This window comes from Vanellus vanellus (assembly GCF_965231255.1).
Source record: "Vanellus vanellus genome assembly, chromosome: 11".
Classification (NCBI taxonomy): domain Eukaryota; kingdom Metazoa; phylum Chordata; class Aves; order Charadriiformes; family Charadriidae; genus Vanellus; species Vanellus vanellus.
Window position 1 is genome coordinate 1,902,796 of NC_138916.1, and position 13,283 is coordinate 1,916,078.

The 13,283-nt window shown below is 55.7% G+C and overlaps 2 protein-coding genes across 2 annotated transcripts in view; one reads left to right on the forward strand and one right to left on the reverse strand.

Moving 5' to 3' along the window:
* Positions 1-1,455: 1,455 nt before the first annotated feature.
* Positions 1,456-4,892, forward strand: NR2E3 (nuclear receptor subfamily 2 group E member 3; the record flags this gene model as incomplete). Its single annotated transcript, XM_082488784.1, has 8 exons — positions 1,456-1,513; positions 2,402-2,552; positions 3,319-3,422; positions 3,533-3,787; positions 3,872-4,053; positions 4,267-4,498; positions 4,576-4,681; positions 4,760-4,892. The coding sequence occupies 8 exons, from the start codon at positions 1,456-1,458 to the stop codon at positions 4,890-4,892; spliced, it is 1,221 nt and encodes a 406-aa protein (XP_082344910.1).
* Positions 4,893-9,599: 4,707 nt separating this feature from the next.
* Positions 9,600-13,283, reverse strand: part of MYO9A (myosin IXA) — a gene marked incomplete at its 3' end in the record, with an annotated part of 188,112 nt that continues 184,428 nt past the window's right edge. Inside the window, exons 41-44 of the mRNA XM_082488802.1 lie at positions 13,168-13,221; positions 10,851-11,053; positions 10,501-10,643; positions 9,600-10,081 (exon numbers count right to left, since the gene is read on the reverse strand). Of these exons, the coding sequence (XP_082344928.1) occupies positions 9,600-10,081; positions 10,501-10,643; positions 10,851-11,053; positions 13,168-13,221 (882 nt within the window). The remainder of the gene's footprint in view (positions 10,082-10,500; positions 10,644-10,850; positions 11,054-13,167; positions 13,222-13,283) is intronic.

Below are 13,283 nucleotides of genomic sequence, written 5' to 3' on the forward strand. Positions count from 1 at the left end.
AGGATGGAGCCATGCTGCAGGCAAGGGGTGATGGAGCCATGCTGCAGGCAGGCAGGATGGTGGTGAGATGCTGCAGGCAAGGACAGAGCGATGCTGCGGGCAGGGGAGCACGGAGTGATGCTGCGGGCAGGGATGATGGAGCCATGCAGCAGGCAGGCGGGATGGTGATGAGATGCTGGAGGCAAGAAGGGAGTGATGCTGCAGGCAGGGGGAATGGGGTGATGCTGCAGGCAGGGGAGCTCGGAGCGATGCTGCAGGCAGGGAGGCCGGAAGGCGGCTGCAGGAAGGATGGCGGAGCCACACTGCAGGCGGTGGGGATGGAGCCACGCAGCAGTCAGGGGTGACGGAGGGGTGACACCCCACCCCCAACACCCGCATCCACTGCCGTCAATGCCACCAGCCCTCAGCAGGGACCCGCTGCCAACGCCTGTACCCCGGGACACACCCACCGGGGCCACAGGCTGAGCCCCTCCTCGGGAGGGACCAGGGACAGGGGGTTGGGGACCCCCCGGCCGCATCCTGGCCCATCCCTGGGGACAACCCAGGCTGGGTGACGGTGGCCACCCACCATCCCCCTGAGCTGGGCAAAAGGGGGTGGTAGGGGGGTGGGGGTTTAGCGGCTAAAGCCCTCAAATCCCAAATTGTGCTGCCCTGTCACGGCGAGGGTTTAGCGGTGGTTGCGTAACCCCGGGGGCCACATGGCCCCCACCCGCTGCCGTGTCAGCAGCCTCGGCCCAACGCCCCCGTGTGTGTGTCCCCCCCCCCGGCGGGGGAAACTGAGGCACGGAGGGGGGTGGGGGGGAGATGCCCACCAAGCATCGCCCCTCCCCTCGCCGTCAGGGCTGGTAATTAATCACTTGGGGGCAGGGAAATTACCCCCCTTAATTACCACTTTTCGTTATTCCCCTCTAACCGCCTTAGCCAAGGGCTTATGCGCTTATAGGAAACGGTGGGTCCCAATGCCGGGGGGGGGGGCGCACATATGGGGGGTCCCTACCCTGAGCCCCCATCTCCCACCTCCGCCGCAATCTCAGCCTCGCAATGCTGGGGGGGGGGGGGCACACGTGGTGGCAAGGTGTCACCCCCAGGGTGGCCTGTGGCAGCGCGGCAGCGGGGGTGGCTTGGGTGTCGCAGGGTTTAGGGTTACAGGGCTGGGGCTCAGCACCTTTTTAATTCTTCATCGCGTGGCTGATTGATCCCCCCCCACAGCCCCCCCCCTCCCCAACACACACACACACACACACCCCGCGCAGACACTAAAGATTAAGAGGGTGACAAAGAGGCGGCTGCTTACACAGCGCCCGCCGCTAAGCTGCCTTGAAGAGAGCACGGCGAGAGCCCCGCTGCCCACAGAGCCGCCGGAGCACCCACCGCCTCGCCAGAGCCCGGCGGCACCCGCCGAGGTGGCAGCCGGAGGGAAGGGGAGAGGGAGAGGTCAGGAACGCCGGGTACGGGATGGCCGCGTCGCCGGCGGGGTCGGTGGTGAGCGCCGGACTGGATGATAGCCCCACGGGTAAGAGGTGGTGGTGTTCTGCTTGAGTGGGTGCGACAACGGCGGGACCAGGGTCACCGGTGGGGTCGTTCTCTGAGATGGTTGGGGGTCCCCGTCATGGTCCATCTCCAAGATACCTGGGGTCCCCATGACGGACTTCTCCAGGATGGCTGGGGTCCCCATGACGGCCCTTCTCCAAGATGCCTGGGGTCCCCCATCGTGGTCCTTCTCCAGGATGCCCAGGAACTCCATTGTGGTCCTTCTCCAGGGTGCCTGAGGTCCTCAGCTATTTCCATTCTCCAAGAAGCTCGGGGTCCATATCATGGTCCTTCTCTGGGCCAGGATGCCTGCAGTCCCCAACCCCAACCCTTTCCATGATGCCCATGGTCCTTATCATGGTTTTTCTCAAGGATCCCCAGGGTCCCTTCTCCTGGATGCCTGCAGTCCCCAGCCACAACCCTGCCCTGGATGCCCATTGCCCCTGGCCCTTCTCCAGGTTCTCCGTGATCCACTGCTGTGACCCTTCTCTGGGATGCCCGTGGCTCCTTGCTGGGATGCCCAGTGTCCCCAGCCGTGGCCCTTCTCCAGGACACCTCCAGTCCCTGGTTGTGGCCCTTTTCTCTGATGTTCGGCATCCTCTCACTGGGACATTTGGTGTCCCCATCCCTAGGGACACCATTTCATCCCCTTCTGAAAGTCCCATGAGAGCTCATCCTGCAGCATCCCAGGCGCTGGGATGCCGAACCCTGGAGTCTCTGAGGTGTCCCCATCCATGTCCCTGGGTTGGACCAGTGGAGGTGGAAAACATCTCATCACCAGCATGCTGGGGGGCAACGGGCACTTGTGGGCGGGACAAGGGACATTGGGGTGTCTTAAGTCCCCCTGAATGTGGTGGCTCCACTCCCACAGGGCTGAGCCCGGCTCCCGGCAAGGCACTGAGCCCCGTGCTGCTGTGCAAGGTGTGCGGGGACACCAGCAGTGGGAAGCACTACGGCATCTACGCCTGCAACGGCTGCAGCGGCTTCTTCAAGCGCAGTGTCCGCAGGAAGCTCATCTACAGGTGGGGATGGGGGTGGAGGGTCCTCATGGGGAAGGGACCAGGAGGACGGGCAGCCAGTGGGGCAGGAACCCAGGGATGGACACTCAGAGGGGCAGGGACCAGGGGGATGGACACCTGGTGGGGCAGGGACTAGGGGGACAGGCACCAGTGGGGTAGGGACCCATGAGATGGACACCCAGTAGGGTAAGGACCTCAGGGCATGGACACCCAATAGGGCAGGGACCAGGGGACAGAAGCCCAGTGGGGTAGGGACCAGGAGGACAGGCACCCAGAGGGGCAGGGACCAGGGGAATGGACAGCCAAAGGGACAGGGACCAGGGAGGTGGGCACCCAGTGGGACAGGGACCTTGAGGATGGACACTCGGTGGGGCAGGGACTAGAGGGACAGGCACCCAATGGGATAGGGACATATGGGATAGGCACCCAGCAGGGCAGGGATGAGGGGACAGGCACCCAATGGGGCAGGGACCTTGGTGGGGGGGTGTCCATGGCACCCATGGGGCAGGACACCCATCAAGGCAGGGTATTCGCTGTCCTCTCACTCATGGAGGGGACAGGGAACCCATTGGGGACAGGGTGCCCATTGGAGTGGGGCACCCGTTGGGTGGAGGACACGCACGGGGAGGGAGGGGACAAGACACCCAGGAGGGCCAAAGCACCCCCAGGACATGCCCCCATGGAGGCAGGACACCCCTGAGGGACAGGACACCTCTGAGGGACAGGGGCCACCCCAGGGGCTGCAGCCAGGTGCCACCTCTCCCCATAGGTGCCAGGCGGGGACGGGGCTGTGCCCGGTGGACAAAGCGCACCGCAACCAGTGCCAGGCCTGCCGGCTCAAGAAGTGCCTGCAAGCCGGCATGAACAAGGATGGTGAGATGGGTGGGGGGCGATGACACCCGGTGACAGATGATGGGGGGTGGGGTGGGGTGGGGGGGGTGACAGCAGGGTGGCCAGAGTTGATGCCACCTCTGTCCTCGCAGCTGTGCAGAATGAGCGGCAGCCCCGCAGCACAGCCCAGGTCCGGCTGGACAGCATCGAGCTGGACGCCGAGCTGCCCCCCGAGCACGTGGCCACCACTCGTGAGGTCCCCCCCACGCCCTGCCCGGCTCCCCGCGGTCCCGGTGCCACCGTCACTGTGACCCCGGGTCCCCGAGCGCCCACGCCGCCCACCAACCATCGCTTCATGGCCAGCCTGATGACGGCCGAGACCTGCGCCAAGCTGGAGCCCGAGGATGGTGGGTGGCTGCTGGTGGGGTGGGGACGGGTGGGAGTTGTCCCTATGGTGTGGTGACCACCAGCGTCCTCTTCTGTCCCCACAGCGGACGAGACGGTGGACGTGACGGGCAGTGAGCCAGAGCGGGCGACCGGCGAGTACCAGGTGGCACCGTACCCAGTGGCCAGCCCCGAAAACGTCTATGAGACCTCAGCACGTCTCCTCTTCATGGCCGTGAAATGGGCCAAAAACCTGCCTGTCTTCTCCAACCTGCCCTTCCGTGACCAGGTGGGGTTGGGGACCCCCATGGGGCAATGGGGACCCCAAAAATTGTAGGTAACCAGTGGGATGGGGATGGCTGGAGGACCCCCCCCAACATTCACCGCAGGGTCTTGGGGTCCCCCCCTGAAGATGCTCTTCAGCCCCACCAACTGTGGTGGCTTCAGGTGCTGGAGGCTTGGAGGGTGACGGGGGATTTTGGGGCTTCCCCCCTTGCCCCAGGTGATCCTGCTGGAGGAAGCGTGGAGCGAGCTGTTCCTGCTCTGTGCCATCCAGTGGTCCATGCCCCTGGAGAGCTGCCCGCTGCTGGCCGTCCCCGAGCCGGCCCCTGGCAAGCTGCTGCCGGCCGCCCTGGACATCCGGGCACTGCAGGAGACCCTCGGTCGCTTCAAGGCGTTGGCCGTCGACCCCACCGAATTCGCCTGCATGAAGGCCGTGGTGCTCTTCAAACCAGGTGAGGGGACTCACCAGTGCCCACTGCTGCCTGTCCCCGTGTTCCCACCCCACCATGTCACCCCCCTGTCCCTGCAGAGACCCGTGGCCTGAAGGACCCTGAGCAGGTGGAGAACCTGCAGGACCAGTCGCAGGTGATGCTGGGCCAGCACAACCGTTCTCACTACCCCGGGCAACCCGTCAGGTACCGCCAGCCCCACGTCCCCACGGGTGACACCAGGGGTGGGGGACACCCACCCATGGCCACCGCTCTGTCCCCCAGGTTCGGGAAGCTGCTGCTGCTCCTCCCCGCGCTGCGCTTCATCTCCTCCGAGCGTGTGGAGCTGCTCTTCTTCCGCCGGACCATCGGCAACACCCCTATGGAGAAGCTGCTGTGTGACATGTTCAAGAACTGACCTCCCCAAACCCCAGTGTCACCCAGCTTGTTTGTCACCCTGCGTTGGCACCCTGTCACCCCCACCCTGGGTCTCCTCACCCCGGGATGCTGCGGGGTGTGATGATGCTGGTGGACCCATCTCCAGGGTGGTGGCCAGGATGACCCTGGGATGCTGCTGGCAGCTGGGACGTGGGACCAGCTTCACTGGGGAGAGCTGGTGGCAGAGGGGTGTCCCTGAGCAGGTGCCAGAGGCACTGAGAGCACCTCATCGGGGTGCCGCTGTCGCAAATAGTGGAGACCCATGGACCCAGGAAAGGTGCCCTTGCTGTGGCATCAGCACCCATGGGCACCCACTGCCACCTAGGGGTGACACCAGACTGGGGGTGACAGTGGCCCGGGAGTGATGCCAGCCTGGGCCATGACACCAGACCGAGGGGATGGCAGCCCAGGGGTGATGCCAACCTTGGAGTGACACTGGACATGGGGTGATGCCAGCCCAGGGTATGTATGACACAAGATCAAGGGTGACATTGTGGGGTGATGCCAGCCTGGGGGTGATGCCAGCCCAGGCTATGACACAAGAGCAAGGGTGACACTGGTTGGCGGTGACGGCAGCCTAGGGGTTGATGCCAGCCCAGGGGTGACACTGGTGAGGGTTGACGCCAGCCAGGTGGTGGTATCAGCCCTGGGGTGACACTGTCCCAGGGGTGACATTGGCGGGTGGATGATGCCAACCGGGGGCCCGATGTCCCCCCCCAGCCATAATCACTGCCCCTCACTCATGGGGTGCGGGGTCCCCTCCCCACCGCCACTTCAGCTCCGTGATCCCAGGGGACACGTGGTGACGGACCCTCATCTCCGTGTCCCTGGGGGGGTCCTGCTCTGTCCCCCTCCCCCTATTTTATACTCCAAATAAAGAGGGCTTTTGCAGACGGCCTCCCCGCGCCACTGACTCGGGGTCCCCGTCCTCGGATGGGGGTGGCAGTGGGGTGGGGGTGGGGGGGCACCAGCTGAGTATAAATAATCTGAATATAAAAAAAACCCTGAAAATAAATTATCTGAGTATAACTAAGATAAATATAAATAAGAGGCATCGACATAATCTGAATTAAATAACCAGAATATAAACACGATGAAGAAGAATAACGTGAATATGAATAAAATGAAAAGAAATAATCTGAATATAAATTAATTGAAAATAAATTATCTGAAATAGGAATAATCTGAAATAGGAATAATCTGAAATAAATAGGAATAATCTGAAATAGGAATAATCTGAAATAACCTGAGTGCAAAAAAACGGAAAACAAATTATCTGAATATAAATAAGCCAAATACAAACAAACTGATTAGAAATTAAATAATTTGAATCAAACTGATCTAAATATAAATAAATTGAAAATAATCGGAATGGAAATAATCCGAATTAAATGACCCGAAAGGAGTGAGCCGGGAGAGCAGCCCCAGCCCCCCGCGGAGCCACCGTTGTGCGTGTCCCCCCCCCCCCAGCATCAAACACAGCACCCAGCGCCAGGCGCTCCTCGTTACAGCTCTTTAATTAGCGCGGGGTCAGGGGGTTGCCAAGCCGCTTTGTACAGCCACCGGGAGGATCTGAGGAAGAATCCACAAATTGCACTTTATACACACCATGGTCTGATGGCAGAAGGAAAAGATACCCCCAAAACCCCAACCCCCTCCCCCCCCACCCCCCCGACTAATTTGGGGGTTTGACAAGCGGCAGCATCGCTCCCCCTCCCCCCGAAATTCTTTGCCTTTATAGAATTACACTTTTATTTCTCTTTTTTTTTTTTGTTTTGTTTTGTTCCTTTTTTAAACAATTTCTAGCGCGGCTGACACAGGATAATATATCCTCTTACAATACAGACTTTGTTCTTAATTTACACGCAGCAGACTTATAAATTACTTAAAAAAATTTCCATTAAAAATAATAATAATAATAATAATAATAATAATAATAAACAGCACGCAGCCCCTCTCCTTTCCAGTAGTAAGTACATTCAACGCCGCTCCGGAAAACCCAATTTGTTGCCCTCCCCCTCCCCCCCCCCCCCCCCCCCAGATCCGGCCCTGTGCTGGAGGGAGCGCCGGGAAGGACCTGCCAGGGATGCGCCAGAGCCCCCGGAAAACCCCATTTTCCCCCCAATTCCCGGGGTGGGGCAGCGCTGACTGCCACCTTCGCTCCTGCCGGGATTTTTTTCTATCTATCTATATATATGTATATATACTTTTTTTCTACATTTTTTCTTTATATAGATATGTATAATATATATATAAAGAAATATATTTTCTCTATATATTCTATATATTCACGCTTTCCATAGAGAACACATATTTCTTCACATATATTTTATATATATATAAAGAAATATATTTTGTATATATATTCTATATATATTCTCTCTCTAAAGGGTATATATTTCTTCATATATATTTTTATATATATAAAGAAACGTAGAAACATATAAGAGAAATACATAATATACATAAAGAATACATTTCTTTACATGTAGAAATATATAAAAATATATGAAGAATATATATACTATATATAAAGAATATATACAGTGTATATAGTTACTATATACAGTGTATATGGTATATATATTTACTGTTTTACATATTTATTATGTATTTATATATAGTATATGTATTCTTTATTATATAGTATATGTATTTTTTATATATTTCTTTATTTTCTTTTCTACACATTTCTTTATATGTATAAAAGAAATTCTATAAAGAAACATATTCTTTATATATATTATCTACATTTTCTTTATATATAGAATATATATTCTTTCATACACTTTTCTCTCTATATAGAATATATTCTTATACATATATTTTCTTCATATATATATATATTTTAAATACACATATATATAAGAGAAATATATATATAAAACACAAAAGAAATATACATATATATATATTGGGAGGCGCAGCCTAAGGCAGATGCCCCGTCCCACCGCAGGGGAAGAAGATCGCGGCGGAGGATGGAGCCCTTCCACCCGCCCCTGGGGACCTCCTCGCCCGCAGCCCGGGGCTGCTTTGAGGCCAATTCCCGGGTTTTTAGGTAAAGAGGCTCTAAACCGGCTGGTTTTGGTGCAGGGCTGGGGCTGCTTCCGCTCCCTCCAGCTCCCGGAGATGGGGGGTGGGTCCCCAGGAGTTATCACCTTCGTGGCCACCCCCCACCTTCCCAGCGCATCCCGGGGCGTTCCCCAAATCCCCGGATTTCCCTTGGGGGTGAGGAAATCCCATTTTCCCCTCCGGCTGGGGGAACACGATTGACTCGGTCTCGCTCCGCGCCGGGGATGCAGCGCGGAGGCGGATGCTGTTCCCGCGCTCCGGGTCTCCCTGTGGCATCTATCGCTTCCCCGTTGGAAAAAAAGAAAATTAAAATTAAAAAAAACCCAAAAAACCGAATATTAAAACAAACCAAAACAACCCCCCAATAAATAAACCGTCCCTGGAAAGAAACGGTGGTTCGGGCAGGGGGAGAGGGGACCGGAGGGCGGCTCGGCTACACCCAGGGATGCGGGGATGCCCGGCGAAACACAAAATACTCCGGAAGACTCAATTTTTTCGGTATTTTCCCCCCTTTTTGGTGGCGTTCAGGGAAAGGACGAGCCTCAACCCGCGACGCCCAGCCCATCGGAAAGGACGGATGCAGCCTTTATTAATTTAATTAGCGCCCCGGGGCTCCTTATTTTTGCCTTTCCAGGGGGTTTTCCGGTACCCGGAGCTTCTCTGGGTGCCACCGATGGTGACGACGACGACGACAATGATGATGATACGGGAGGGATTAAAAGCTAGCGTTGCTAATTAGTCCTGTCATGGGCACCGCTTTTAAATCACGCTAATTACACCTCCAGGGATTTCTCGTAAAGAAAACCCCAACATATAGAGCAATGCGGTAGCAGCAAGTGACGGATGGTGACACGGGCGGCGACACCGGCAGGACGGCTCAGCCCATCGCTTCCCTCCTCCCCGGCCAAAAATAATAATAATAATTAAAATAATAATTAAAAAAAAAAAAGGTCCTGTCAGGGAAAAATATTAAAAAAAATAATAAAAATATATATATTTACAACAAACTCCAGTAACCGGCATATAAACAAATATAGCTTCAAGTAGTCCTTGATTATTATTATTATTATTTTTTTAATACTGATGGTCTCCAAAAAAAAAAAAAAAAAAAAAGGAAAGGTGGTTAGGTCATGTTAAAAAATAAAATAAAATAAAAAAAAGGTGATTTTTGGCAGATTTAACACTTTTCCATGCGCTTGGCGTTGGCGTGGATGAGGTGGTTAAAGCGCGGAGGGCTTGGCTGGCTGGAGCGGAGGGAGCCGGCACCGGCTCGGGATGCTCCCATGGGATTTTTAGGCTTTTGGTTTTCTCCTACCGCCCCGGCGACGGCGATTCGGCACGAGGAGGGTTTGGCGGCGCGACGCTCCCAGAGGCCGGATGCTCCGAGGGGAAGGGCGCAGGAGCCGGCCGGTGCCCCTCCATCCCCAGTCCAACCCCTCCCGAAGGTCTCAATCCCCCCAACACCATTAAGGCCACCGTTAAAACCGCCCCCCCATCCCCCGCCCCGGCCCTATTTAATTAAGAATTCATCCTCCTGGCATTAACGAGGAAGCCATGGGGTGCTGCCAATGGGGAGGACGCTCTGGTGCGTGACACGTCCTCGGGGTGGAGCATCTCAGACCATGAACTCGTTGCTCCCCAGGAGGACAAGGGGTTGGGCGGTGGCGCAGTCGGTTTCGGGGTTTCTCTTGCGTCCCCCTCCCGTCCCCCCATCCGGGGGCTCTTTGGTTTTTGGGGGGGATGTTTTGACGCTCTTCAGTTTCTGTTTGCCTTTCTCCGGGTTGAACGTCCCGCGGGTGGTGAACTGAGGCCGGTCCTCGGGATAACGGAGAGGTCCCGCGAAGCCCTCGGGGCTCGCCCGGGTTTCGGGGGGCTCGCCGGACCCCCCCACTCGGTAGAAAGGCGATTTGGAGTACATCTGGAAGCGCTTTCGGGGCAGGTGGGGCAAGCAGGAGGTGGATGATTGGGAAGAGGAGGAGGAGGAGATGGAGGCGTCGGCTGGGTCCGCCGTGTCCGGCCGTGTCCTGGGGTGCCTTCGCAGCCGGCTCGGCCCCTCCGCCTTGGCAGGGCGCAGGGAGGTAAGTGCTACGCTTCTCTCTGCGTGGGGAGGAAGGACCACCGGAGGATTAGCACCCCAAAACCACATGGCATCTCGGCGTCGCTCCCCGGGGACACACGCCATGAAGCCAGGACAAGGTTCCCAGCATCTCACTGGAGTGACGTGGTGGCACTGGAGGAGTGCTCATCCCACCAAACTCTGGGTGCCACCACCCACCTCCCCGGGTCCACGTGCTTTAATCCTTAACCCCCCTCTTTACAGTGATTTTAATTGCTGGCTTTAAATTTCCTGCGGGCAGGAAGAACCAAATAAACCCTCCGAGCTGTAGAAAATCTTGAGCAACCTGATCTAGTTGAAGATGTCCCCGCTCATTGCCGGGAGGTTGGGCTAGATGATCTTTAAAGGTCCCTTCCAACCCAACCTACTCTATGATGAACCCAAGAACGCCTGGATTTACCCGAACGATCGGAGATGGCTCCTTCGGAGTCAAAGTTCAAATTTTCGGAGCTGTCGGCGGTGCCGATGGAGGCTTCAGACTCGAGGGTCTCGTCATCAGAGGCACGGGGCTCCAGTGTCAGCATCTCAAACGTCAGCTCCTCCCTGCCAAAACCAACCCAGTCCCATTGACCAAACAGGACCAAAAAAGGTGGGGAGGAGAAGAAAGAGATGCATGTACACCAAGAGATCAGGGAGGGATGGAGACCTCTAGGTCACCCTGTGAGTAGTACATCAACCATATGATGTCAAGCAACATCCACAGGTAACCTACAGCTAGGGGATGTGACTTGAACCCTTGGCCAGACTCACTTTTCCTTCTGCAGGCTCTCAATCTGCTCGGTCAGCACCTTCTCCTCCTGCTGCATGGCCACTTGTTGCTGCTCCGTCACCTCCATCTCCATGGCTTCCTCACTGCTCATGGTCTCCTCGGGGACATCTGTCACCGAGGGTAAGCGCACAGCAACAGGAGACGTTGGGCTGGGGTAGGCACCACGTCGCACACGTCCTTTGCCCTGAAGAGAGACAACGTGTCACTATCACCAGCCAAGGTGATTTTGCAAACATCTCAGGTGCCAACCTCACTGCTCTCCCAAGGAGCAAAGACGACGGTCACAATCATCGGTCCTCAGTGCGCTGCAGCAGTCGCACCCAGGGCCCTCCAAAATCTCACTCCAGGCTGGGACAGGAGGACTCAAACATTGGAGGGGATGAGGATGGAGGCGGTGTGGATGGCGTTTGATGGACCATCTACCAGCTGGTGGACCAAGTGCAACTTGGACTTCAAAGCAAACCCAGCTGGCGGCAGGATGGGTTTCCGCAAAGCCCACAGCCTGTGCGATGGGAAGCTTGACCTGCCAGGTGGCCATGTCGGCTCTGGGTGGGAACATCACCAGGGCTTTGATCTCAGGGCACCCGAATCCTGCTTTATTGTTAGATTGCATGTCGCATCCTTCTCTCGCCCACCCTTGGTATTTCCAGAACATCACAAGGGTCTCCACCAACTCCTGTGGCAAATGGTAACTCACACCTAATCCCATTGCCCATGCTCTGATCTCAGGTAAATGAGATCCATAAATCAGGACTACCTCCAGTGGTCCATTATAAGACAATAAATGTTAATTTTTACACCCGCAGTTAAACAGGGAGATTTAATGCAGCGGTCCCTGCTGAAAAGCTCTGAAGAAACATCTATTTTTCTTTTATTATTAAAACTCGTGATGCAAAAGCACTCAAACAGGGGTAGTACATATAGAGGAATATTATACGTGCAGCTGCTTTACCCTTCGAGGATCAGCTCTACGGATCTGCTCCACAGAGTACACAAAGAAGATGGATTTTTGGGGATGAGGGACACCACGCACATTAAAAAGCTTTTATCTTAACCATTATCATAACCAGACACATCTCATCTCGTAAATTCAAGATCTGGAACCAACCAGGACTTAGATGTCAACCAGCCTCAGTAGTTGACCACTTGCTGCCCTCCTCCTGACAACCACCATCCAGGATGAACCTGCATCTCCTTGTGGTAGAAGAGCTCATTGCAACGCAGCTTTTCTCCCCGAGGGCCGGGGCATCCCCGGGGTCTTCCCGAGAACCCACGTGCCCAGCGGAGGTTGCAGGGTAAAGGAGCCTCCCTTTTTTCCTTTAAAAGCAAGATTTGCTCCATTTTACCCCCTTCCTCTTTTAATGTCACATCCGAGAGACCTTCCTTCATCAGCAAAGCCATTCCCACCCCCTGGTGTTCCTCTGACGACACCTCACGTGGGCCTCCTGAGCTGAAACACAGCTACCTGAATCCTATTAGCCAAAACCCCGGAGATCCCAAAGATCCCACCGGCTCATGGACTTAAGCCCCTGCAAATGGTGTGCTTGCAAAAAAGCATCAGGGGAGCAGAGCTCGAAGTTTGCTCTTCTCCATCTCCTGACCCTCACAGATGCTGAAGGATGGGCAGAAGCACCATGGGCTGAACCGGGTCGGAAGTGAAACAGCCCCACGAGCATCCTCAAAAACCTGCAGGTGCTTTTCACATCTGCCGTGGTCTCACTGGGAACGCAAACTCAAGCTGGGATGGAGTTGGGGACTCCTCCTAATTCAAATCTGGGTGTCCTGACCTTGCGTTCAAGGTGGTGCTCCTCCTCCAAGAAGGTGGAGGAGACCTTTGGACGCTTCGTGGTCTCCGAGGCATCCAAGCCAGGGGTTTTATCTGCTATCTTGAGACACAGCAGCACTGTGAAAGCAACTCGATGCTGAAATGCACCCTGAGCAAGCAGAAATTGGGGTGGGAAGGGACGGGATGAGGCAAGCAAAGCAGAGAAGAGGGAAGCACAGGATGGAAAAAAGAAAATAAAATAGGAAAAAAAAAAAAGTAGGAAGGGGAAAAGGGGTGGAAAGCGTTTTTTTGAGGAGCTGCGTGCAGGGAGGGCTGAGCGCCGGCCCTCCCAAATTCCTGCTGCCCGGGGGACCTGCGGGAGAAACGGTGTCCCTGAGGAGCAGCACCCGCTTGGGGACGGGATGGGCAACGTCACGGACAATGGCCGGTGGGACGGGGCTGGAATGAGCGGCAGTGACACACAACGGAGGGACGCGGCGGCTGGCGCAGGGCGCGTTGCAGTTAATACATACCGGGATTGAACTGCGGGTTATGCTCATAAATCTAACTGCAATTAGTACGGGTTTCTGGATTAGAGAGGAGATGAAAAGGAAAGCAGAAGGTTAGAGTGCACATGCCGTCGCCCTTC